The 25,065-nt window shown below is 49.6% G+C and overlaps 3 protein-coding genes across 3 annotated transcripts; 1 reads left to right on the forward strand and 2 right to left on the reverse strand.

The window, feature by feature from the left end:
• Positions 1-344: 344 nt before the first annotated feature.
• Positions 345-8,782, forward strand: prkag1 (protein kinase, AMP-activated, gamma 1 non-catalytic subunit). Its single transcript, XM_079747501.1, has 13 exons — positions 345-493; positions 1,034-1,085; positions 1,180-1,280; positions 1,358-1,439; positions 2,774-2,832; positions 2,922-2,967; positions 3,057-3,111; positions 3,310-3,436; positions 3,542-3,707; positions 3,803-3,840; positions 4,655-4,801; positions 5,065-5,164; positions 7,878-8,782. The coding sequence occupies exons 1-13, from the start codon at positions 485-487 to the stop codon at positions 7,886-7,888; spliced, it is 993 nt and encodes a 330-aa protein (XP_079603627.1). The 5' UTR covers positions 345-484; the 3' UTR covers positions 7,889-8,782.
• A 960-nt stretch (positions 8,783-9,742) lies between these two features.
• Positions 9,743-19,231, reverse strand: LOC307083891 (activin receptor type-1B-like). Its single transcript, XM_079747918.1, has 9 exons — positions 19,026-19,231; positions 16,814-17,059; positions 15,710-15,976; positions 14,858-15,088; positions 14,054-14,221; positions 13,246-13,402; positions 12,602-12,726; positions 12,392-12,522; positions 9,743-11,958 (listed from the first exon to the last, which is right to left on the reverse strand). Exons 1-9 carry the CDS (start codon positions 19,114-19,116, stop codon positions 11,833-11,835), a joined length of 1,542 nt encoding a protein of 513 aa, XP_079604044.1. The 5' UTR covers positions 19,117-19,231; the 3' UTR covers positions 9,743-11,832.
• Positions 19,232-19,942: 711 nt separating this feature from the next.
• On the reverse strand, positions 19,943-23,933 carry ankrd33ab (ankyrin repeat domain 33Ab; the record flags this gene model as incomplete). The annotated part of the gene is made up of 4 exons (XM_079747919.1): positions 19,943-20,712; positions 21,234-21,374; positions 22,257-22,386; positions 23,673-23,933. The coding sequence occupies 4 exons, from the start codon at positions 23,931-23,933 to the stop codon at positions 19,943-19,945; spliced, it is 1,302 nt and encodes a 433-aa protein (XP_079604045.1).
• Positions 23,934-25,065: the final 1,132 nt, after the last annotated feature.

A 25,065-nucleotide genomic window follows, 5' to 3' on the forward strand; every position in this document is an offset into this window, starting at 1 on the left:
TCCTTTACTCCTTTGATTTGTCATTTTCAATGATTGTTCGATAAATACTTTTTGTTTTTGTTTGCATAAATCAGTATGGGCACAATATACCCATGAGAGACAACTGTATACACATATAACATCTTCTTCAAAACACCAAAACATTTTTATTAATGTAGCCAATGGCTAGAACGAGTGAGTTTAATCCACACCGAATGTATTCACAAGAGGATGAACCGCCAGAGCTCCCCTCCAGCAAGGACAGATCCATGGGCATTTTATTGACATGATGACGCAGCACGCAGGACGACCGTGCTGCTCTCCTATTGGTTGCGTCGTTGACGTTTGTCTACGTGCAGCACGTCCAAGCCTCCATGCTAGCCAAAGCTCTAGCTCAAGAGTTGAAGTTAGTTCAAAACACTTCAAAGAAGATCGGTAGGTTGTGTGATCCCGCGGTGAAGTGAATCGGGACCTTCGTGTCGTGGAGACAGAGCGCTGGAGGAACATGGAGTGTGTAAGTCCGACCTCCCTTAGCTTCTTTATGCTACTTTATGATAAGGACAGGAGCCCTGTGACGGGCCTCTGAGGACCAACATGATGTCCTCAGACTCACCTACCGGATAGACACCAAACAGGTGTCTATTTAAACGTAACCTTCACCGTTCTATAGGTGAAGGTTACGTTTAAATAAGGAGTCGCTTAAGGGGACATCTCCCCGGGTTGAGGGGACGGGGACGTCTCCCCGGACGAGGGACGGGGACGTCTCCCCGGGACGAGGGGACATCTCCCCGGAATTAGGAGTTAGGGGCAGCTGGGTCTGATCCAGCGACCCACCGAGGGAAGTCTGTTTACTGTGGATGATGCACTTTATGAGGGCATCACGCAGCTTATGAGGACATAAGGCACCGTTTGAGGACATAACAGACATATGAGGACATAACAACCTTATGAGGACCGAATGCGCACTATGTACGTTTCATAAGCATAGGGGGTAACCTGTCATTGCTTTGCTTTGTATTTTGGTACCTAATCAAAGGATGACTTTATATTTTAGATCCCAGCGCACCTTGAGGATCTGGACAACAAAAAAGAGCAAGTCGTTGAAGGTATGATTCAGACTTCTGCTTCACTTATTGCAAGTCTTTCTCAGCCTGTATGATGTGGAGGGCCTGAGTGTGAAGTCCTTTCTCTTGGCTCTAGACCCGGAGCACAATGTGTACACGCGGTTCATGAAGTCCCACCGCTGCTACGACCTGGTCCCCACCAGCTCCAAGCTGGTGGTCTTCGACACGTCGCTGCAGGTGAGTGAGCACTGAATCTCTGGTGTCGGCCTACTGCTTTCAGCTGGTTGTCATTGTGTCAATGTTTTTTAATTCAGGTCAAGAAGGCGTTTTTTGCGCTTGTTTCAAACGGTGTGCGAGCGGCACCTCTGTGGGACAGCAAGAAGCAATGCTTTGTGGGTAAGGATTTCTGAAAGTCTCACCCCTACACACAGTGCGTTTACATGCAGAGCCAATATCGGATAAAGAAACGAATAAGACCTCAACCGGACTTGTAAAATGCATGTAAACACCTTTACCCGATCTACTTCGGACCGAAATCGGTACATGAACGGACAAGCGAGATCGGATAAGAACATCTAGATAACTCGATCATAGTCCGGTTTCTACGTACATGTAAACCCGCGTTGGATTTCGCGTTCTGCGCATGCTCGAGATATTGCGACCGGGGGACGTGAGCCGCAAGTAGAAGGAGACGGTAGTCGTGTTGTTGTCGCCATAGACATATAAAAAATCCTTATTTCTTTATAAATATTTAATTATTTCTTTATATGTTTATGGTTGTCGCCGTCGGAAAACGAGAAACGGCGATTTATTGAAAAAGGTGACGCAGAAGATGGAGGAAGCCCCTATAAAGTGAAACCCCAACACATCAACATGCATTCAGTACACACTACGCTTCGATTTCACACAAGGCTGAATTAAAAGTACATGTTTTCCTAAACGTTGGTCATCAACAAGGTTGTAAAGCAGTAACTTCGGGCACAACTGTCAAAATAAACGTTTTTTTCATTTGACGTGATACGATATTTATTCATTCATTGCGCCCCGACCGAACTGACGGGGATATTCTCGGATATTATGAATCTTAAAGACCGCGTCGGGTTCTCCGACTCTCTGGTACTTCCACAACAAAGACTCGTAGTGGGGGTTATCTCGGCCATGGTGGAGAAGGAACTGGGGGAAAGGAATTTTGGCTTTGAGTCTGAAGTCAAGATTGAAACGCTACATGGAGGAGAAAGGGATTGTTGCTGTGATTGTTGATGCGGGACAGCTGTCAGTTCACTTCGGGTCCATGTCATTTCTCTGACACTCCATTGTTGGACTCCTCCCGCTGCTCCGCCGCCGGAGGAGTCCGCAAACGGCCGAGAGGTCGGAACAATGGAGCGTCGGAGAAATGACATGGACCCGAAGTGAACTGACAGCTGTCTACTGAAAACATCTTTCTCGAATGCCGCCTGTGTTTGTTGGTGCTGGGATGTAGAGGTCACCCGGAAGTGGCTCTATAACCACTTGTTGAAAGGGCTACAGCGCCACCGAGGGTGGCGGATTCAGCCATGCTCCGGCCATTATCCGATCTCTTAAAGGCCATGTACGTTTGGATAATTGACACAGTCCGTTCGAGTAGCAAAATCGGTATAAGGCTTAATCCGATCTAGCTGTCCCATGTAATTGCACTGACTGTGACTTTAACCACTAAACTAAAGTGATCCGATGGTTTTTTCTTTCTACAGGAATGCTCACTATAACAGACTTCATCAACATTCTGCATCGCTACTACAAATCTCCGTTGGTAAGACCTGAACCGTGGGGGCTTTGGAGGTTTTTTACTAAAGATGCAATTATGAAAAGTACATTAACCGCTTTGGTGTTACTGTTAAGGTCCAGATATATGAGCTGGAAGAGCACAAAATTGAGACCTGGAGAGGTAGACGTTTACTCAAACAAACATATCTGCATATCTGGCCCCTCAGACTTATTGGACCATGCATCACGTTGTTCACCCTGTCGTTACAGAACTGTATCTCCAGGACTCCTTCAAACCCCTGGTCAGCATACCGCCCAACGCAAGGTACTGGTCTGAACGGATCCATCCTCCGTTCCCCTGCACCAGTTACTGTCTCTCTAACGCTCTGTCTTCTCTCTCCTTAACGGTCTCTCTAACGCTCTGTCTTCTCTCCCCCACACCACACTTACTGTCTCTCTAACGCTGTCTTCTCTCCCCCGCGGGACAGTTACTGTCTCTCTAACGGCCTCTCTTCTCTCCCAGCTTGTATGACGCGGTTTCATCTCTGCTCAAGAACAAGATCCACCGGTTGCCGGTGATCGACCCTTTAACCGGGAACACCCTTTACATTCTAACACACAAGAGGATCCTCAAGTTCCTCAAGCTGTTTGTGAGTGTCTCCACCCCTCAGCCTCTCGGAGTTTGACTCACGAGGATGATAACGGCGGGATCTGTCACCAGACGTCACAACGAGCTCTCCATCTTCTGCTCGTAGATATCGGAGATGCCCATACCAGCCTTCTTAGACAGGACCTTAGAGGACCTCCACATCGGAACATTCCAGAACATCGCGGTGGTGCGGGCGGACACGCCCCTCTACACGGCGCTGGGGATCTTCGTGGAGCAGAGGGTCTCGGCCCTGCCGGTGGTCGACGACAAAGGTACATGAGGCGGGAGACGGCTGCTCTTCTCCACCTCGGGACAGTGCTGTTCCCATGGATACTGACCCCTGTGCGTTCCCTTTGTTTGTCCACAGGTCGGGTGGTGGATATCTACTCCAAGTTCGATGTCATCGTAAGTATTCTCCGACGCTGTGTCTTTACCGTGGTGTAAATTTACATTCAGGGCATTTAGCAGATGCTTTTGTCCAAAGGGAATACTTTCGATTACTTACAATGCGTACATTTGTCAGAAGAAAGAGAAACAACAATATATCCCAGTCGGTACAGTAAGGATGTTCATAGAACCAAGTACCAAGCACTAACAATCGCTAGGTTAACCCATTCCCCGTATACAACAAAGATAGCTAGTTAAAGATGCTACCCCATGCTAAGTACTATTTTTAAGTGCCTGGACGTACAATAGTTGCATAGGGGGGTGAGGGGGGAGGCTATGAAGAGTGTAGGCTAACTCTGAGTCTTGAGATCTTTGTGGAAGTTGGTGAGCGACTGTAGTTGGGTATGTTTAATGAGAAGAGACAGGATATTACAAGGGCTTTCTCAGTCATGATTTCCAATAAATTCTCACTAAGAGATTTCAACACAACACTGACGGTTGGTCAGTGGTTTCCCCATTATGAGTTAAACTGGTCCGTGGCTAGTCACATGATCTAGTCAAAATCTAGCCTGATCTACAAAGCTATACATAATTATTATTATTATATAATTATATTATTATAGTGATTATTTAAATCAATAAACAACGGTAATAATTTGATTCTAGAGCAATAACGTACGACGAGACGTTGTACGTTATAACTCTACAATCAAATTATTACCGTCATTGTCGATTCTTGAGTTAAAACAGCGCAGTGAAAAATATACAATGATCACGCATAGCGAACGATCACTGCGAAGTCGCCTCCCCCTGAAGCTCTGTGGTCCCCCAGAACCTGGCGGCGGAGAAGAACTACAACAACCTGGACGTGACAGTGACCAAGGCCCTGCAGCACCGCTCGCAGTACTTCGAGGGCGTGCTGACCTGCAACCGGACCGAGACGCTGCAGGCCATCATCAACCGGCTGGTGGAGGCTGAGGTGAGCGGGACCACACGGGGCCCTTTGGCCCCCTCTAAGCCTGGTGTAGGCCCCCTCTAAGCCTGGTGTAGGCCCCCTCTAAGCCTGGTGTAGGCCCCCTCTAAGCCTGGTGTAGGCCCCCTCTAAGCCTGGTGTAGGCCCCCGCTAAGCCTGGTGTAGGCCCCCGCTAAGCCTGGGGCTCTGTTACAGTACAGTAAGCCCCCTCTAAGCCTGGTGCTCTGTTAGCCCCCCTCTAAGCCTGGGGCCCCACTCTGCTCTCTCAGGTCCACAGGTTGGTGGTGGTGGACGAGAACGAGGTGGTGAAGGGGATCGTCTCTCTGTCGGACATCCTGCAGGCGCTAGTGCTGACCAACGGTGAGGAGGGTAAGGGTCTGAAGGTCCATGCTAGGTCTACAATAGACAGTCCCTCCAGAAAAATGCGGCATTTTTCTGTGATTGTTGCGGCCAAAGATCCTTGATTACGCGGCACGTTTTCTTAAAAAATGCGATGAAATATGCGGGACATTTATGCAATGAAATTGCGGGAACTTGCAAAAACTGCGGGAACTTGCGAAAAAATGCGGGAACTTGGGAAAAATGCAGCTTTTCGATGACGTTCACGTCGCATAATTACGTCACTTAACGTTCTCATGGCAACGGGGAAATGGCTGCTCGTGTGAAGTGAACGCAACATTTTTCAACTTTCTGCTAAGATATAAGAAATAAGTCACTTTTTTGCAACGAAAATGCTTGGCCGCATATTTTGCGCGGAAATCGGCAATTTATGCGGTGAAAGTGCGACATATTTGAAAAAATGCGGCCCCCGCATGAATATGTGGACTTTGGCTGATTACGCGTTGAATTATGCGATCGCACAATCGCGTTTTTCTGGAGGGACTGAATAGAGTTGTTCTGATACCAGTATCAAAAATTCCTCCGATACCGGTATCGGAAATTCTTCCAAAACTGGCTAAAATGCAATATCGGGTATCGCGAGTACGCAAGTCTGCAAGTCTAGTATGCGCCAGTCCGATGCCATCACGTGACCTGCTCAACGGTCGGAGATGGAAAGTCGGAATGGGAGATGCGTCATCGCTACCCTACATGCGTTAGAGCTACCAGTCGGAAAAACATGGCTGCTCATGCTAAACTAGAAGAAAACAAATGTATTGTCATAAATATAAATTATAAATGTAAATGATCTATACCTGGGAGAAAAAAGGGTTAGTGAACCGACTATACATTTCTGTCATCGTACGAGACCCCTTCGATAAGAACAAGTGCTATTACTGATTACAATGCTATATGCTGTATCAGTATATACAGTGGGGCAAAAAAGTATTTAGTCAGCCACCAATTGTGCAAGTTCTCCCACTTAAAAAGATGAGAGAGGCCTGTAATTTTCATCATAGGTATACCTCAGCTATGAGAGAAAATGAAAAAAAAAATCTAGAAAATCACTGTCTGATTTTTAAAGAATTTATTTGCAAATTATGGTGGAAAATAAGTATTTGGTCAATAACAAAAGGTCATCTCAATACTTTGTTACATGCCCTTTGTTGGCAATGACAGAGGTCAAACGTTTTCTGTAAGTCTTTACAAGGTTTTCACACACTGCTGCTGGTATTTTGGCCCATTCCTCCATGCAGATCTCCTCTAGAGCATTGATGTTTTTGGGCCTTCGCTGGGCAACACAGACTTTCAACTCCCTCCAAAGATTTTCTATGGGGTTGAGATCTGGAGACTGGCTAGGCCACTCCAGGACCTTGAAATGCTTCTTACGAAGCCACTCCTTCATTGCCCGGCCGGTGTGTTTGGGGTCATTGTCATGCTGAAAGACCCAGCCACGTTTCATCTTCAGTGCCCTTGCTGATGGAAGGAGGTTTTCACTCAAAATCTCACGATACATGGCCCCATTCATTCTTTCCGTCACACGGATCAGACATCCTGGTCCCTTGGCAGAAAAACAGCCCCAAAGCATGATGTTTCCACCCCCATGCTTCACTGTAGGTATGGTGTTCTTTGGATGCAACTCAGCATTCTTTCTCCTCCAAACACAACGAGTTGAGTTTTTACCAAAAAGTTCTATTTTGGTTTCATCTGACCATATGACATTCTCCCAATCCTATTCTGGATCATCCAAATGCTCTCTAGCAAACTTCAAACGGGCCCGGACATGCACTGGCTTTAGCAGGGGGACACGTCTGGCACTGCAGGATTTGAGTCCCTGGCGGCGTAGTGTGTTAGCGATGGTAGCCTTTGTTACTTTGGTCCCAGCTCTCTGGAGGTCATTCACTAGGTCCCCCCGTGTGGTTCTGGGATTTTTGTTCACCGTTCTTGTGATCATTTTGACCCCACAGGGTGAGATCTTGCGTGGAGCCCCAGATCGAGGGAGATTATCAGTGGTCTTGTATGTATTCCATTTCCTAATAATTGCTCCCACAGTTGATTTCTTCACACCAAGCTGCTTACCTATTGCAGATTCAGACTTCCCAGCCTGGTGCAGGTCTACAATTGTGCTTCTGGTGTCCTTTGACAGCTCTTTGGTGTTGGCCATAGTGGAGTTTGGAGTGTGACTGTTTGAGGTTGTGGACAGGTGTCTTTTATACTGATAAGGAGTTCAAACAGGTGCCATTAATACAGGTAACAAGTGGAGGACAGAGGAGCCTCTTAAAGAAGAAGTTACAGGTGTGTGACAGCCAGAAATCTTGCTGGTTTGTAGGTGACCAAATACTTATTTTCCACCATAATTTGCAAATAAATTCTTAAAAAGTCAGACAATGTGATTTTCTGGATTTTTTTTTTTCATTTTGTCTCTCATAGCTGAGGTTTACCTATGATGAAAATTACAGGCCTCTCTCTCTTTTTAAGTGGGAGAACTTGCACAATCGGTGGCTGACTAAATACTTTTTTGCCCCACTGTATACTCGGTATCAGCCGATACTCATGTTAGGGAATCGGTATCTGGAAGGAAATAATTGGTATCATTGGTAACATCCCGACTCTATAGGGCCTCAATGTGCTCACCTGGTTGTCAGAGCAGTGAACCAACAAGTGAAGACCTCCTCTCTGACCCTGACTTCCTGTTCCTCTTCAGGGACGTCGTGAGGCCCCAGTAACACGGACAGCTCTGGGAGCCTCGATGAGAGAAGGGACAGCGTGAGAGGGGCCCCCAGCACATCGCTCTAGGGGCCCGACACAGCACATGGCCTCTAGGGGCCACATGTTTCATACAGGAGCCTCTCGGGCTCTAATTACAATGACTTCCATTATCATCTTTATTTTGATCAATCCAGAGATGCGTAATAATACAATTATGTCCGTTAATGAGTGATGAAGGATGTTTTTTTCTTTTTAATCAAGCTGATTTATTAGCACCAAAAACATAACCTACAAGATGTTTATCATGGCCGCATATTCTGCCACGACTCTTGACAAAAACAATCGCCTTGTTCTGTACCGAGTCAACGGCCAGCATGTCGAAATCACCAGCACAGTCCATTCCCTGCGGCGTTCATTGTTGTCATTTTGTGGTATGATTCCAGCGGATGCAGGATCAGGTCGAAGAACGGACCTGTTCCACCGTTCAGCTGCATTCCTCGAGGCCTGTAGCCACCTGTCGAGTCACCTCCCTCCGACCACATTCTGCTGATTTAAACTACAGTCCCCTGGCCAATCACGCTCAGACTGAGGTCTGCAAATTGTAAATGTAGAATAACCTTAAATATACCGTTTTCTGATTATATATGTGATATTTTTGAATGCACACACTGGCTATTTATTTGGTTTATAATGTCCCATTTATTATGTCTGCTTCAATGATGACTAAACCAATCTTTTATCTTAGCTATATCTATATATCTATCCAGATCCACCATTCTTCCTGTAGTGACATGCACATCTCATCTCTGTTGCTGAAGCAGTCCAATAACCTGTGGCTTGTATGACAAGTACAACTACTATTAGTCATAGGCTGGGAATTAAAGGGATTATCTGCTTCTTCATCGTTTCTGAACATGTTATTGCTTTTTACTTTCCCTGATTTAAAACTCCTAATGGAAGGCTTGTTAACATCGGTGAGCGATTAGGAGGCTAAACGGCTGAGCCTCTGAGCGGTACACATCGTTAGTGGATGGGAACACCTCAAGTGGATGAGTACACCTCGTTAGTGGAGCGGTACACCTGGGCGGGCCCTCTGGTTCTGGCCTGGTGGGGCGAAGGTCTCCTCACTGTAAACTCTGATTCCACACCATGCAGAGTGGGAGCTGCTTTACATGGTTCCTGTACTGGTTAACAGCATTACACTGTTTGGGGGGGGGGGGGTTAAGGGCTGAAGGTGAACAAACCAAACAAGTCAGAACTTGATCCACCTGCTTGGATTTGTGCAGCGTTGATTAATGACTTGAGGTTAGTGCAGCGTTGATTAATGACTTGAGGTTAGTGCAGCGTTGATTAATGACTTGAGGTTAGTGCAGCGTTGATTAATGACTTGAGGTTAGTGCAGCGTTGATTAATGACTTGAGGTTAGTGCCTTCTTACGTTACGCGAGGCTTTGTAGCGGATCCTACGATATAAATTGCATCCTACTGAGCTTGTTACCTTTTGAAATAAGACCTGAACGACCCAAGATTAATTGGGTTAAATCTATTTCTGTAACTTCATATAATAGTGCTCTTCTACATCAGCCCTGGCCAGCAGTAGCATACCATGAAACTCTTGCTCTTCAAAATACCTGATTGTGTTCCCATAGCAGAAGTTTAGTTGTCAAAGTGTGTCAACACAGGAAGGTGTTTTAACCACTACCTTTTCTACTCATGAGACATTCAGTAGTCACAACGAGAAGCAGTTGATCTTGTTGTTCAAAGGCGTTGATGGGTCTGAACCCAGGGGAGTAGAACCAATAAACTACATGAACATACCAAAAGGGATGTGTTGACTATAAATGAGGACATGGAAACAAAACACCGAACCATAGTACATTTTATTCATTTTTAATGGAAAGTCAAATATATGTTTAATTCAATAATGTAAGTACAGTGTAGTGTTGAGACTGAGGAAATCTCAATCTTGTGTGTGAGCAAACATTTGGTCTTTGAGTAATATATGAGAAGTCTCATTGCTTATCTTTAAGTGTACTTAAAATATTATTTAAAAAGATAAATCACATAAATTGTTAGGCAAGACATGTTTTAATTTTACACGATGGGGATCATTTAGACGTTATGATTGTAGAGATCTATCTCTGAGCCTCTCCAGCTAAGTGCGCTATTCACTGACTATCCTCATAGAGATGTGTGCAAAATCAACAACAGTGCAGGTAAAGCATACATTCTAACAAATAAATACAAATTCATGTGCGTTACCACGAGATGAATCAGTAGTAGTAGTAGGTTTCACGAATAATAAGGTTACAGTTAGTGCTAAACAAACTCTCCCAGGACTTGTAAGAAATACCAGATCTTACAAAATCGAATCTGCTGCATGATTCAGAGTAATACAACTGATAGGTGAGGTTTACGTGGAAACCTCGCCTCTCAGTGAGGAAATCCTGAACAAACACGGGCTAGTGTTGCAGTGTGAGAACACAGTCGGTCTGTCACCATCAGGTTAGTCTTCACCTTCAAAGGATTTCCTAAATACTCAACAGCATGAGGACTGGATATTATAAATAATGTGCTAGGACTTTACATCAGCTGTACCTTTTTCTGTTTAGCACAGAGCCCCAAAGAGAAGGACACAGACATTCTGGCTGAGCGTGGCGAGGTAAGGAGAGGGGGAGGAGCTGGAACAACACGGACCAATGGGTGGACAGAAACACGACGAGCAACAGAATACCTGTGTAGTAATTGAAGTTTCACTATCGTACATCAAACCATTAAGGATAGCAACGCATTTTGAGATGAGTATCAAAGTGTATTCCACCAAGTGATCTAATACCAAACGACCATCAACTGATTGTATTTATAATCTATGTACAGCAGGAATAGTTTGTGAGCCTCAAGCACAAACAAATAAACTCTTCCTTCAACCTACTGGAGTGTGTTAAATATGGCAAAAGGTTAATCTAACCAGGAGTGGTTGACCTGCTTGTCCCCTCTTCCTAACGTTGCTATGGTGACGGTAGGTCAGGTCAGAGGTCTCCGTAGGGGACGCTTGAAAGACGAGACGTCTTGTGTCCCCAGCCGGGAGCCGCAGGCCTGCCGCGCGTCTCCGCTCTCTTTCGGCTCGACCCGGGTCTGCTGGATTTAGAGGTTTTGGTTTTGAAGTCACAGAGAGCAAAGCTGTGGATCAGAAGGTAGGGGAACACCTGAGGAGGTACCGTGCGTGGCGAGCGGCTTTGGGCCCATCCAAGGGGCCAAGAACCTGATTGGACCGCCGTGACAGATCTGGGGTCAGTCGTGGGGCGAGAGGCTCTGGGCCCATCCGAGGGGCTAAGACCTGATTGGACCGCCGTGACAGATCTGGTGTCAGCCTGTACAAGGGAGGCTGAACCACATGCCGAACAGGGCAAACGACAGCCAGGGGGAGACTGCCGTCGAACAGAACGTGATTATTCAATAAGCTCTCCAGTGTGTTGCTGAGGAAACGTGCGCCTGTATAACGGAGATCAAAGGAACCGGTGGGAATCACGAGGAACCACGAGCTGGCCTCACCGGGGAGTGGGCCGGGGTCAGGCTGGGCTGGTTGGAGAGGGCGGGGTCGGTGGACTATCACAACATAACGATATTATTTACACATCCCGATCTCCCCTGTACAGTGTGCATGCGGAAGGAAACGTCTGTCGGTCGGTCGGACGGACAGACGGCGGACAGGAGAGGGGCGGTTCAGTAGTTTGGCCGGGTAACGAGGTAGGGCTTCAGGAAGCTCCGATCGAGGGCTTCGGCGCTGGCAGGAGTGTTAATGGAGTGACGATTTACAGAGCCACTGGCCTTCACCTTCAGCTCCTTCTCTCCAAAGGCTTGCCTGTGTTCCTGCGCCCCGTGGGGGGGGGGAGCAGGGGTCCGTCCTTTCCCAGGTGGTGAGCGGTCCGTAGGGCTGCGTGGTCACTGGGCTCAGACCTTGATGTCCTCCTGAACGCTGAGCTGGGACAGGGTCTTCTTGATGCGCAGGGCGGTGAGCCTGGCGGCGCCGTTGGAGTACCAGCACTCCCTCATGACCTTGGCCATGACGCGCAGCGCCTGGAGACGAGGACACGAAGGAGACCAAAGAGATGAAGGAGACGAGGAGACAAGGAGACCAAAGAGATGAAGGAGACGAGGAGACAAGGAGACCAAAGAGATGAAGGAGACAAAGAAGACACAGGAGACAAGGAGACGAGGAGACCAAAGAGATGAAGGAGATGAAGGAGACAAAGAAGACGGAGGAGACGAGGAGACAGAGTGGACAGAGGAGACCAAGGAGACCAATGAGACGAGGAGACAAGGAGAGGAGACGGAGGAGACGGAGGGGTTCAGAGATGGGAGACAGGAGGGTTGAATCACATTAATAAAACGTGTAAGAAAACTACGAATAATTAGCAAGCGCAGATAGCTGGAAGCTCTATAGAGACTTTAAACGGCCGACACACTGGCATAACCAACGGTTTTAACTCCATCCTTTCCGTCTCCGTACCTCGTGACTCTGCCACCAATTGGGGACGTTGGGCCGAAGCTTCTGGTCACACACCACCTTCCTCATCTCCTCGATCGACGGGTCGGACGGCACCAGGTCGAAGTAGGGCAGCTGGTACTCCTCGTGGACCCCTGGGGAGAGCGGGACCGGGGTTACACCTCGAGTGAGTCGCTTCCCCGGCCTGCCGAGGGACAGACTGAGCTGACTCACCTCCGCTGTGGCACCGGCGGGCGATCTCCCAGTACACCAGCCCCAGGGCGTAGATGTCGGCGCACTTGAAGGAGTCAAAGTGCATCATGTTGATGCTCTCGTCCAGGACCTCCGGCGCCATGTACCTGAGGGACAGACGGACCTTACAGGGCTCCGACGTGTACCCGGGGGACGGACGGGCCGGCCCTCATCGGGCTCCACCATTGGGAGGGGACTCCTTCTAGTTCACTCAAACCATAAGTAGATTCAGGGCATTTAGCAGACGCTTTTATCCAAAGCCACTTACGAAGGCCATTTGTCAGAAGAAGACAAACACCAATATCGGTATGGTAAGGATGTTCATAGAACCAAGTGTCAAGCCCTAACAATCACTAGGTTAACCCGTTCCCCGTATGCAACAAAGATAGGTAGGATAAAATGCTACACAAAGTACTATTACTAATTACTACTACTATTAAGTGCCAGGATGTACAACACACAATGAGTGCGTACATTAAGTGCCAGGACATGCATCAGTGTCAATATACCGTAACGCCTTTTGCCACGTGTGGCATGAGAAACACTGGGGCAGTTTCAGACACAACAGAGCTCTCTACTGCCTGGACTGGCAGGAGAGAGCTACCCCTGAGAGGGTTCACACAGACCTCTTGGTGCCCACCCTCTGGTTGGGGGCGATGTCGATGGTGTCCGAGTGGGAGTCGTGGCGGACGGCCAGGCCCAGGTCGGCCATGGCGCAGGTGCAGTTCTTCTTCACCAGGATGTTCTTGGACTTGAGGTCACGGTGAGCGATGCCCGGCTTCCCTGTGGAGAGACAAGCAGACGGGTCATGAGGAACACGTCACCTCAGGTCCCTAACTCAGACACAGGGGGGGGTCATTACTCAGTCCCAGGGGATCGGGCCCCAACCCAGACCCAGGGTGACCCTTATTCAGACCACGGGGTCCCTAACTCAGACCATGGGGTCCTAACTCAGACCCAGGGGGTCCTAACTCAAACCCAGGGTGACCCTTATTCAGACCACGGGGTCCCTAACTCAGACCATGGGGGTCCTAACTCATACCATGGGCCCCTGACTCAGACCACGGCGGTCCCTAACTTCCCTATCATGTGGTCCGTCACTAACTTAGACCCAGGGGGCCCTTCCCTAACTCAGACCCAGGGGGTCCTAACTCAGACCCAGGGGGCCCTTCCCTAACTCAGACCCAGGGGGCCCTTCCCTAACTCAGACCCAGGGGGCCCTTCCTTAACTCAGACCCAGGGGGTCCTAACTCAGACCCAGGGGGCCCTTCCTTAACTCAGACCCAGGGGGTCCTAACTCAGACCCAGGGGGCCCTTCCCTAACTCAGACCCAGGGGGCCCGCCCCTCCGTCCCCTGCTGCTAAAGGAACCGTCGTATGGTTGAGCTCCAGAGCTCTGTTGGCCTTCAGCAGAACCTCGAGCCGTCCACTCCACCTTGGGTGCCCAGGATCTCCATGTGCAGGTGGGCCAGGCCGCTGGCCGCCGACAGCGCCAGCTTGATCATCCCCTCGATGGTGACGGGGTAGCGGTTCAGGTAGTCGAACAGCGAGCCGTACTCGTGGTAGTCCGACACCAGCCACAGCTGGGTCCACGTGCCGTTGTCTTAGCGACCGGAGGAAGGGGTGGGAAGGGAAATCAGAATGATTTATGACGAATCATAAGTCTATTGGGAGTGAATATACTAGATAGTATTGTATATATTGAGGTACGCTGAATGTATAAAGTATTAAGACACTACAGGTGTGTATTGTATGAGATATTTCATCTAGTACACAAAGGGGGTCATCAGTGTATATTGAGACAACATTTCTAGTGTGTATTTTATATATATTGAGATAGTATATCTAGTGTATATAGGGGGTCCTCAGAGTGTATATTGAAGTAGTATATCTAGTGTGTATTGAGGTCCTCGGCGAGTATATTTAGGTCCTCCGAGTGTATATAGGGAGTCCTCAGAATGTATATTGAGGTATTATATCTTGTATATCTAGTGTATATTTAGGTCCTCAGAGCGTATATTATATTGAGGTAGTTTATCTAGTGTGTACTAAGGTCCTCAGAGTGTATATTATATATATTGAGGTAGTAGTATATCTAGTGTGTACTGCGGTCAGGAGAGTGTATATTATATATATTGTGGTAGCATATAGTATAATGTGTATTGAGGTCCTCAGAGTGTATATTGAGGTAGTATATCTTGTATATCTAGTGTGTACTGAGGTCCGGAGAGTGCAGCACCTTTGTTGTCGGCGGCGATGAAGCCCAGGATGTTCTCGTGCCGCAGCATGATGGTCTGGTAGATCTCCGCCTCGCGGAACCAGGACCGCTCCTCCCGGGAGGAGAAGATCTTCACGGCCACGTCGCCGCCCCGCCAGCGGCCGCGCCACACCTCACCGAAGCGCCCCTTCCCGATGATCTCCTGCAGCACGATGGTGCGGGCCACCGTGCGCTGGACGAACAGGGGCAGGCCTGCGGACACGGGACCACGTCAGCACCGGAACGTCAGCAACCTCCCGTCAGCACCCTCACACAGGTCCACATCAGCACCGGAACAACAGCACCCTCACACAGGACCACGTCAGCACCCTCACACGGGACCAGGTCAGCACCCTCACATCAGCACCCTCACACAGGTCCACGTCAGCACCGGAACAACAGCACCCTCACACAGGACCAGGTCAGCACCCTCACATGGGACCACGTCAGCACCCTCACACGGGACCACGTCAGCACCCTCCCATCAGCACCCTCACACAGGACCACGTCAGCACCCTCACACGGGACCAGGTCAGCACCCTCACACGGGACCACGTCAGCACCCTCACATCAGCACCCTCATACAGGACCACGTCAGCATCCGCACACTACAGGACACCATTAGCACCCTCACATAAGCACCCTAACAGATGACCACGTCAGCACCCTCACGTCAGAACCTTCACATCAGCACCCTCACGTCAGCACCCTCACACAGACAGACATCAGCCCCCTCACACACTATAGGACCCAACCAGCACCCTCACACAGACCCACTACAGCACCCCAGGGAGTCCCACCAGGACTCCCCGGTGTTGAGGAGGCGGTCCTGACCTGAGCCGGAGCCGGAGGTGGACATGTCGTAGATGAGGTCCTGGATCGTCCGGTCCTTGGCCAGGTAGAGGTGGTCGCAGGACGTGTCCTCCACCTCCAGCCTCTGCCGGTGGCTGTAGGCCCGCTGGTGGTACTGGAAGATGAACACGCCCACCATCAGCAGCAGGCACAGCAGGAACACGGGGCCCGCGATCACCGCCATCAGCTCCACCGGGCCCCAGGGCCCCGCCGGTTCCACGCCCGCCGCCAGCCCCGACCGCGACGTGGCTGAGGAGCAGGAGAGGAGAGGGTGAGGAGAGGACCTGACCTGGGTACCTGTCATTACCTGGTCCAGACTGTCATTACCTGGTCCTGATCGTCATTACCCATTAGTCATTACCTGGTCCTGATCGTCATTACCTGTCAGTCATTACCCATTAGTCATTACCTGTCAGTCATTACCTGGTCCTGATCGTCATTACCTGTCAGTCATTACCCATTAGTCATTACCTGTCAGTCATTACCTGGTCCTAACCATCATTACCTGTTCCTGATCCTCATTACCTGTCAGTCATTACCTGGTCCTGTCAGTCATTACCCATTAGTCATTACCTGTCAGTCATTACTTGTCAGTCATTACCTGTCAGTCATAACCTAGTCCTGAACGTCATTATCTGTGCGTTACCGTGTTGTTATTGTACTTCACAGAGGTCAGTAGGTGGTCTGAGGTCATTGGGTTGTTCTGAGGTCAGTAGGTGGTCAGAGGTCAGCAGGGGGTCTGAGGTCAGCAGGGAGTCAGAGGTCAGTAGGTGGTCTGAGGTCAGCAGGTCAGAGGTCAGTAGATGGTCAGAGGTCAGTAGGTCTGAGGTCAGCAGGTCTGAGGTCAGCAGGTCAGAGGTCAGTAGATGGTCAGAGGTCAGTAGGTGGTCTGAGGTCAGCAGGTGGTCTGAGGTCAGCAGGTGGTCAGAGGTCAGTAGGTCAGTAGGTGGTCTGAGGTCAGCAGGTGGTCTGAGGTCAGCAGGTCAGAGGTCAGCAGGTGGTCTGAGGTCAGCAGGTCAGAGGTCAGCAGGTGGTCTGAGGTCAGCAGGTGGTCAGAGGTCAGCAGGTCTGAGGTCAGCGTCTCACCAGAGGGGACCTGGAGGTCGATGCTGTTGCAGTAGTCGGTGTAGCAGCAGTAGATGTTGAGCAGGCCGGCCGCCCCCAGGCAGAAGAAGGGCTGCCCGGGGGGCACCAGGTCGTTCTGGGTGATGCAGGCGCGGACGTGCTGCTCCTGGCCCTCCAGGAAGGAGGTGGAGGTCATGCAGGCCCCGTCCGTCTCACACCGGAGGCTGGTCTTCCTGCACTGGATGGTGGTGCAGTTACACCACAGAGCTGAGGAGGAGAGGGACACACCGTGAGGAGAACCATGAGGAGAACCATGAGGAGGACCATGAGGAGGACCATGAGTAGGACAAGGAGGAGGAGGAGAACCATGAGGAGAACCATGAGGAGGACAATGAGGAGAACCATCAGGAGGACTAAAGCCTTCAGGCAGATGTGTTCAAAATGCCAGTTCAAAATCATACATTGACATTAAACACCTAAAACCCAAGCTATATGTATTTAACCATTGTTCCAAATGACTCCTGACTGACCTGGTAAATCAATGGACCAAATGAGTTAAAGAGAGTCCAGTCTGCCACCCTCCAGCACCACCCAGCTCATCAAACCAGGCTCCTCCCAGAGTGAACCCTCACAGCCATGCAGACCTCATCAATCCAGGATCATCACAGAGTGAACCTCACCCAGCCAAGCAGACCTCATCACACCAGGCTCCTCCCAGAGTGAACCCTCACAGCCATGCAGACCTCATCAATCCAGGATCATCACAGAGTGAACCTCACAGCCATGCAGACCTCATCAAACCAGGATCATCACAGAGTGAACCTCACAGCCATGCAGACCTCATCAATCCAGGATCATCACAGAGTGAACCTCACCCAGCCATGCAGACCTCATCAATCCAGGATCATCACAGAGTGAACCCTCACAGCCATGCAGACCTCATCAAACCAGGATCATCACAGAGTGAACCTCACCCAGCCAGCCTCGCCAGAGCTCTACAGCCCAAGCTTCAGATAAACACCAAGAACATGCACGGAAATAACGTAGGATGTATTCAGCATGTCATCATGTTACACAAAGTAACATTGAGATATAGGCCATACATGATAGACCTATACATGAGCCTATGATAAACCTATAAATATAGGACTATGATGGTCCATTACGGTGGACCTGTATGTGTACATAGGCCTATAAAGAGGGACACAATAATATGACTTGGAGAACACAAAATATACATTATTTAGATTCAATGATTAATTGAATCGATTGATTAAGGCTTGGTTGATATACCTACAATCTAAGCCCTTTGTACACCATATAACCTAATAAAACATAATAGTCATCAGTAGTCAATAATCAATCAGATGTTTTTAGTTCCAACATAAATAAATAAAAATTTGTTTGAGGCATTCAAGCGATCCAAACGGCATTACATCATCACAGGATAACAGCAGGTTATGGGAATGATTGACAGCAGTTGAATACAATGAGCAGTGTTGCTGGCTACACAGAGAGGTTAAGGGTCAACGTGTGATGCGTTAGGAGGTTAAGGGTCAACATGTGACGTGTGAGGTGGTTAATGGTCAACATGTGACGCATGAGGAGGTTCAGGGTTAGCATGCGACGTATGAGGTGGTAAATGGTCAACATGTGACGTGTGAGGAGGTTAAGGGTCAACATGTGACGTGTGAGGAGGTTAAGGGTCAACATGTGACGTGGTCAGGGTCAACCTGTGATGCGTGAGGAGGTTAATGGTCAACATGCGATGATTGGTTTGCATCACAATAACAACACTGTCATAACAACACTAAGTAGATCAATCGGGACGCTGTTGACAACATCCCAATGAGCGGACAGTGAAGCGGACAGAGTACCGAGTCCTCATGTACATTATGTTCTACATCGGTTCGTTACAATATATCATGTATAATATGTCATGTATAATAAGGGTTGTGAGATAGGGTCTCCTCATCTGCTCCGTCAGAGCCGGTTTACATGAACTAAATACACACGACCTCACAGCGCAACACACACTGTACACACAGTATAAAGTGTGTAGGACGGTTGCTGATGACCTCGTTTCGGGTGTCGAGGCGATTTGTTTATTATCCAGCTAGCTCGGTTAGCCGTGTTAGCTCATGTTGGTGCGCCATGTTGAGACGAGGCTGGTTTAAACACGGACGGACAGACAGGCAGGCAGACAGACAGGCGGGCGGGCAGACAGACTCACCTTCGCAGGCTCCCCACAGCATTGCCTGGAGGACAGCGGCCAACAAAACACGGGTTTTAGCCATGGTCAACCAACTCCCGACGCATGACATCCGTGTGTTTATTTATTTCCCAGCGCTGGCAGTGTGTGTGTGTGTGTGTGACGACAACCAGCCAGTCACAGTGCTGCTGTTCCAGACTCCGCCGTTAGGCGGCAGCAGACTGAAACACGGCGCAGGTCATCGTCAGGACAGAAGCACCAGAGGTATTTTGGTCATCTTCAATTTTGTCAGAAAACAAATTGTTATAAGCCACTTTGGATTGCATTGTTTTATTGTGTTTAGTAGTGTAATCCCCTTGTATTTCCTGCGTGTAAGCCAAATATACACTTAACTTGTCTAATCATTACTTATCTCTTCTCCCAAAAGGTGTGGACCTTTTCATTCGATTTACCACTGTTACTTGGCTTGGATTATTGGCCTTTACTCCAGTAAATAAACTGAATTAACAACAAACCAAACATAATTTCAAGCAGGCATAATTCAAGAGTACAGATTTTGGTGTAATAATACTTAAATACAAATACATCAATAAATCATTCCATGAAACTGAACGGTAGTAAAGTAAAATTACATTTGAAAAAATAACATATCTACAGCAAAATTATTCTAAAATATTCTTTATTCAGGCCCATAGGAAAGTCATAGTTCACATTAAAGCTCTCTAACATTTATAAAATCTGTACAAAATGAATTTTGGTGGTTCCGCTTTTTCCTCGAGGAAACCAACCAGTTTAGGAGAATAACCGTTTGAGAGAAAAAAGTAATAATGGCAACAGCGACGGACATAAACGTTCTGTATTGTGCTTTGGTTCTGTTCTGTTAGTTATTATGACTTCGATACTTTGGCAGTTGATCCAACCTCCTCTATTTGATATCGCTACGGAGTCTTCGACTTGTCGTCGTCCTTCTTCTTGGGTTTCTTCCTCTTGTTGTACTTCCAGGTGGGCGGTTCCAGGTATCCGTTCTGGTTGACCATCAGGTTCTCCTTCTTGGGCGTCTCCTCCCCTGACCGGCTGACGCTGATGTTGGGGATGCTGCCGGCAGGCGCCACGCTGTTCCTCCGGGCCAGGCCGCGGGGGAGCAGGGCGCTGACCCGGGTGGAGGCCAGCGACAGGATACTGCCGCGCCGCTCGCCATCGCGGGTACAGGAAATGGTCGGCAGCACCTCGGAGCTGCTGCAGGACGCGTCGGGCGACTCGGGGGCGTCGCTGTGGCTGACGGCGCCGTTGCGCAGCACCTCCTCCGTGTGCATCAGCACCAGCTCCGCCACCGCCAGCCGTCGCTTGCCCACCTGGGGGGGGCTGCTGGGGCAGAGAGGCCGGCACGCCGTGGCCACCAGGGGGCAGCGCACGCCGCTGGTCATGCGCACCATGAGGTCCAGGGCGCCGTCATCCTGCGGCTCCTGCGGGCTGACGCAGCCCAGCGTGTGTTTGATGCGCCGGGCGAGGTTCTCCCCGCCGCGGTCGGACGCTGGGGCGGCGGCCAGGAGCCCGGGCCCCTCGGGGCCGTAGTCCAGGCAGCACTGCTCGGCCCGGGGCCGCTGCAGCAGGCGCTGGATGCGCTGAAGGGTCTCGTGGCGCCCGGTGGTCTGGGCCCACTCCTGGGCGCACTTCCCCTTGCTGGAGTCGACGGCGTGCATGTCGGCCCCTGGGAGGGGAGGAGAGCGGGGTGGGGGGGCCGTTTACACCTCCGTCTCATCGTAGCACACACGCAAACGGGTGGCAGATCAAAACACACCATAGAAGAATTACATGAGCAGAGATTGGACATAGCAGTGGGAACAGCCAGTCTGCCCCCGCCTCCGCCTCAGTCTGAGATTAGCGAAGGCTTAGGGCCCTCATGATCTCCCAAAGCCCTGAAATCTCTCCTTCAGTGGGAACAGGGAGTGTTAGTGGCACTCAGCCAGCGTCCGGCGGAGGCGGAGGCCTGCGGTGAAACTAAATGCTTTTGTGAGAGTAAAGTAAAAAACATGTCTTCAGCGAAATTATTCTAAAATATTCTTTATTCAGTCCCATAGGGAAGTCATGGTTCACATTAGAGCTCTCTAACATATATCAAATTTGTGCAAAAAGGATTTCGCTTCAAGGAAACCAACCAGTTTAGTAGCATAACCAGGCACATTAGTAGGTGTCAGGCGTGTGTCGGAAGGGTTCGAGGAGGCCACTCACCGGCCATGATCAGGATCGCCACAATGTCATTGCGGCCTTTCATGGCAGCCTTGATGAGCGCGGTGAACCCTCGGCAGTCCTTTATCTCAGTGTCAACGCCCGGGTAGTAGTTGAGCAGATACATTACAGAGCTCACGTAACCTGAAGAGCAGCACATACACACAGAGCTCTATAGAGCAGCACATACACACAGAGCTCTATAGAGCAGAAGATACACAGAGCTCTATAGAGAAGCAGATACAAACAGCTCTATAGAGCATCACATACACACAGAGCTCTGTCACCTGTAGAGCAGCAGATACACACAGAGCTCTATAGAGTAGTAGATACTCACAGAGCTCTATAGAGCAGCAGACACACAGAGCTCTATAGAGAAGCAGATACAAACAGCTCTATAGAGCATCACATACACACAGAGCTCTGTCACATGTAGAGCAGCAGATACACAGAGCTATATAGAGCAGTAGATACACACAGAGCTATATAGAGCAGCAGATAAGCACAGAGCTCTATAGAGCAGAAGATATAAACAGCTCTATAGAGTAGCACATACACAGCTCTGTAGAGCAGCAGATACACACAGAGCTCTATAGAGCAGCCCATACACACATAGCTATATAGAGCAGCAGATACACACATATCTCTATAGAGCAGCAGATACACGTCTCTATAGAGCAGCAGATACACAAAGAGCTCTGTAGAGCAGCAGATACACACAGAGCTCTATAGAGCAGCAGATACACACAGAGCTCTGTAACCTGTAGAGCAGAAGACACACACAGAGCTCATCACAGAGCAGCAAATACACACAGAGGGACAGGTCAGTGTAGAGTGTTTGACTCCTAGCCGTTAGGTACTTGGTTCAATTCCCATTGTCATCCCCAGACCTACCTGGTCAGGAGGCTGTGAAGCAGGTGTTAAAGCCAGCCTCCCGGCCCTACCTGGACAGGTAGCGGCCGAGAGGCTGGGTTAAGGCTGCAGTCTGGGCTGAAGTGTTAGGGTTAGCAAGTTGGAGGTACACACCTGCTTGTGAAGCGATCATCAGTGCAGTGTTTCCTTCGTTGTCCTGCAGGTTGACGTCCAGGTAGGGGCAGTCATGAAGCACGTACACGATCTGCAGGAAGCCTTTACGACACGCCAACATTAAGCAGTTCTGTTAGGAAACAAGCAAAGTAGAACCTTCATCAGGCAACAGTTAAGGTAGTTATTGTGTTATTGTTTAGGTGACAATATGTAACCTGACCTGGACATATCTGTAGTGATTTGAATAATGTTGATAATAAAATGTCCTCCTATAACTAATATAGTATACAAATTAAATTGCTGGCCAGCCCATGCCTCTCTTTGTTTACAAGAATCATACTATCAGCCCCTCCCACTCACAGTAAGCCGGTCAAGGGGGTCAGAACTTGTCTTTAATTCAGCCTCCCACCTACGTACTGGCAGCTGCTGAACACAGGAGGGTAGTGACCTTCCGGTGTTTCTGTACCCATGCTCTAAAAAACACCAGGTGAGTGACCCTCCGTGGTCTGTCGGAGACCAGGTGAGTCAACAGACACCAGGTGAGGAACAGAAACCAGTTGAGTGAACAGAGGCCAGGTGAGGGAACAGACACCAGGGTAGTGTCTTAGGCAGTCTTCGGGAGCTGGCCTTCTTTCACTGCCGAAGGTTAAAAAGAAATCGGCTGGACAGAGAGCGTTTGCCTATCGAGCCCCCTTCCTATGGAATAGGCTGTCACAAGTGATCAGGGAAGCTGACTCTGTGGAGCTATTCAAAGGAAAGCTCAAAACACACCTCTACGATCTTGCATTTGGAACATAGGATTGTGAAAACGACAGATGCGAAGTGAAGACCCCTCTGTTTGTTTGTGTTTTGTTAATGCAGTATACATTCCCACTATGTACTGTTCCGTTCTAATTCATTATTCTGTCTGTTCTAGAGTGTTGCGGTGACTGGACTGGATGCCTGGACTCTCCTCATGGTCAACCGGCCAGCACCACATCACCATTTTAACATGATGTGCATGTATTTACCTGTATGTCAATTATGGCACCCATTGCACTCCTGACCATCCCTGGAAGAAGGGATCCCCCACTATGCGTTTCTTCTCAAGATTTCTTCCTTGCTAATTTCAAGGGAGTTTTTTCTTGCCCTTGTGGGGGCTTGGGTAAAGGGGGGTGTCATAAATATTTTACCTGTTAAGCCCTTTGAGACTGTAATGGTGATTAAGGGCTATACAAATAAAATTGAATTGAAATTAATTGAATAGTGACCCTCCTGTGTTCCAGTACACCTCCATGGCCTCACAGACACCAGGTGAGGGAACAGGACCCTCCTGTGTTCCCCTAGCCTCCTGTGTCGCCGCACCCCTCCGTGGTTTATGACCCTCCTGTGTCTCCGTACCCCTCCAAGCTTCATGACCCTCCCGTGTCTGCGTACCCATCCGTTGTTGTCCACCTCGCGGACGGCCTCCTGGGTGACCCCGAGCTGGATGAGCTGCGCCAGGGAGTAGGAGTCGTTGCGGGCGCAGGCCTTGTACACCGCCATGCCCGTGCGCTGCGGTGTTTGGGGCTGCGGGCGGTTCTGGAGCGACGGGCTGAGGGAGAGGGGGCCGGGAGGGGAGAGAGGAGCTGGCGGATCCGATGACCCCGGAGCTGGGAGGGAGCGCTCCGATACCGCCGGGCCGGAGAGGGCCGCCATGGTGGGGTTCTGTGGACGGGGCCTGGGCTAAGGACTGGACCGCCGCTGCCTACATCTGCAAGGGAGTCATCCGAGAGCAGCTCAGTGCGTCGTCCGCCTGGTGGAAGAGACATGATGCTTTGACACGACGAAACAGCACGGCGGGTCAGGAACAGCCAGGCCGTAACATGAGACCAGCTTCTCAGTGGCAGTGGTTGTGTGTGTGTGTGTGTGTGTGTGTGTGTGTGTGTGTGTGTGTGTGTGTGTGTGTGTGTTTGTGATCCAATGAAGCTCTCTGTGGGTTTTAGTGTTGACTAACTGGCTCAGCATTCCTAAGCCCTGCTCCTTAAGGTCTAAATGCAGAGCGACAGGCCCAGGAGCAGCCAGTAACAACAGGACTAGCCAGTAACAACAGGAGCAGCCAGTAACAACCGGAGCAGCCGGTAACAACCGGAGCAGCCGGTAACAACAGGAGCAGCCGGTAACAACAGGAGCAGCCGGTAACAACAGGAGCAGCCGGTAACAACAGGAGTAGCCGGTAACAACAGGAGCAGCCGGTAACAACAGGAGCAGCCGGTAACAACAGGAGCAGCCGGTAACAACCGGAGCAGCCGGTAACAACAGGAGCAGCCGGTAACAACAGGAGCAGCCGGTTACAACAGTCCCATGCCATCCTGCCCTGTCTGTTTCAGGTCTGAATCCTCACTTCAGTGAAATGATAATTCCCATGAAACATACGTACACAATGCACTAGTTGACAATGACAGCAGTCTGTACATCGATTTTCATGCCTATTTAATCCACATTTGCCCGAGCATAGAAAATCATATTTGTGCACCACTATAAACAATCGATTGAATGAATGAATCAATAGCATTGACATATTTCCATATTGACCTGTTACCTACAAACGCTAAATATTTAAAAGTGAAATAGTATTTGAGGATTGGACGTACACGCAATATTGCAGCATGTTCTACCATAAACACAGTGCACGTACCTGGACGCCTTCCTGCTTGTGTTCGGGGCGGCTCTCATCACAGGTGTCAGTGGATCCCTGGACCCTAGCAGCGTACAGTGGCACAGGTCTCTCTGTCCGACGGGGCTCGTCTCCCAGTACAGGTGGCTCTGCCTCTCCCAGGCGGAGGAGGGG

This window comes from Pollachius pollachius (assembly GCF_949987615.1).
Source record: "Pollachius pollachius genome assembly, chromosome: 12".
Taxonomy (NCBI): domain Eukaryota; kingdom Metazoa; phylum Chordata; class Actinopteri; order Gadiformes; family Gadidae; genus Pollachius; species Pollachius pollachius.

Excerpts from the sequence above, each read along its gene's own strand:
- prkag1 (XM_079747501.1), top strand. Across the intron at positions 3,112-3,309 it reads AGCATACCGCCCAACGCAAG|CTTGTATGACGCGGTTTCAT; the intron begins GTACTGGTCTGA and ends CTTCTCTCCCAG. Across the intron at positions 3,841-4,654 it reads ACTCCAAGTTCGATGTCATC|AACCTGGCGGCGGAGAAGAA; the intron begins GTAAGTATTCTC and ends GTGGTCCCCCAG.
- LOC307083891 (XM_079747918.1), bottom strand. The coding sequence starts at position 19,116 with ATGTCATGCGTCGGGAGTTGGTTGACCATGGCTAAAACCCGTGTTTTG. Across the intron at positions 14,222-14,857 it reads CATCGCCGCCGACAACAAAG|ACAACGGCACGTGGACCCAG; the intron begins GTGCTGCACTCT and ends CCGGTCGCTAAG. Across the intron at positions 12,523-12,601 it reads CCGCCGGTGCCACAGCGGAG|GGGTCCACGAGGAGTACCAG; the intron begins GTGAGTCAGCTC and ends CGCTCTCCCCAG.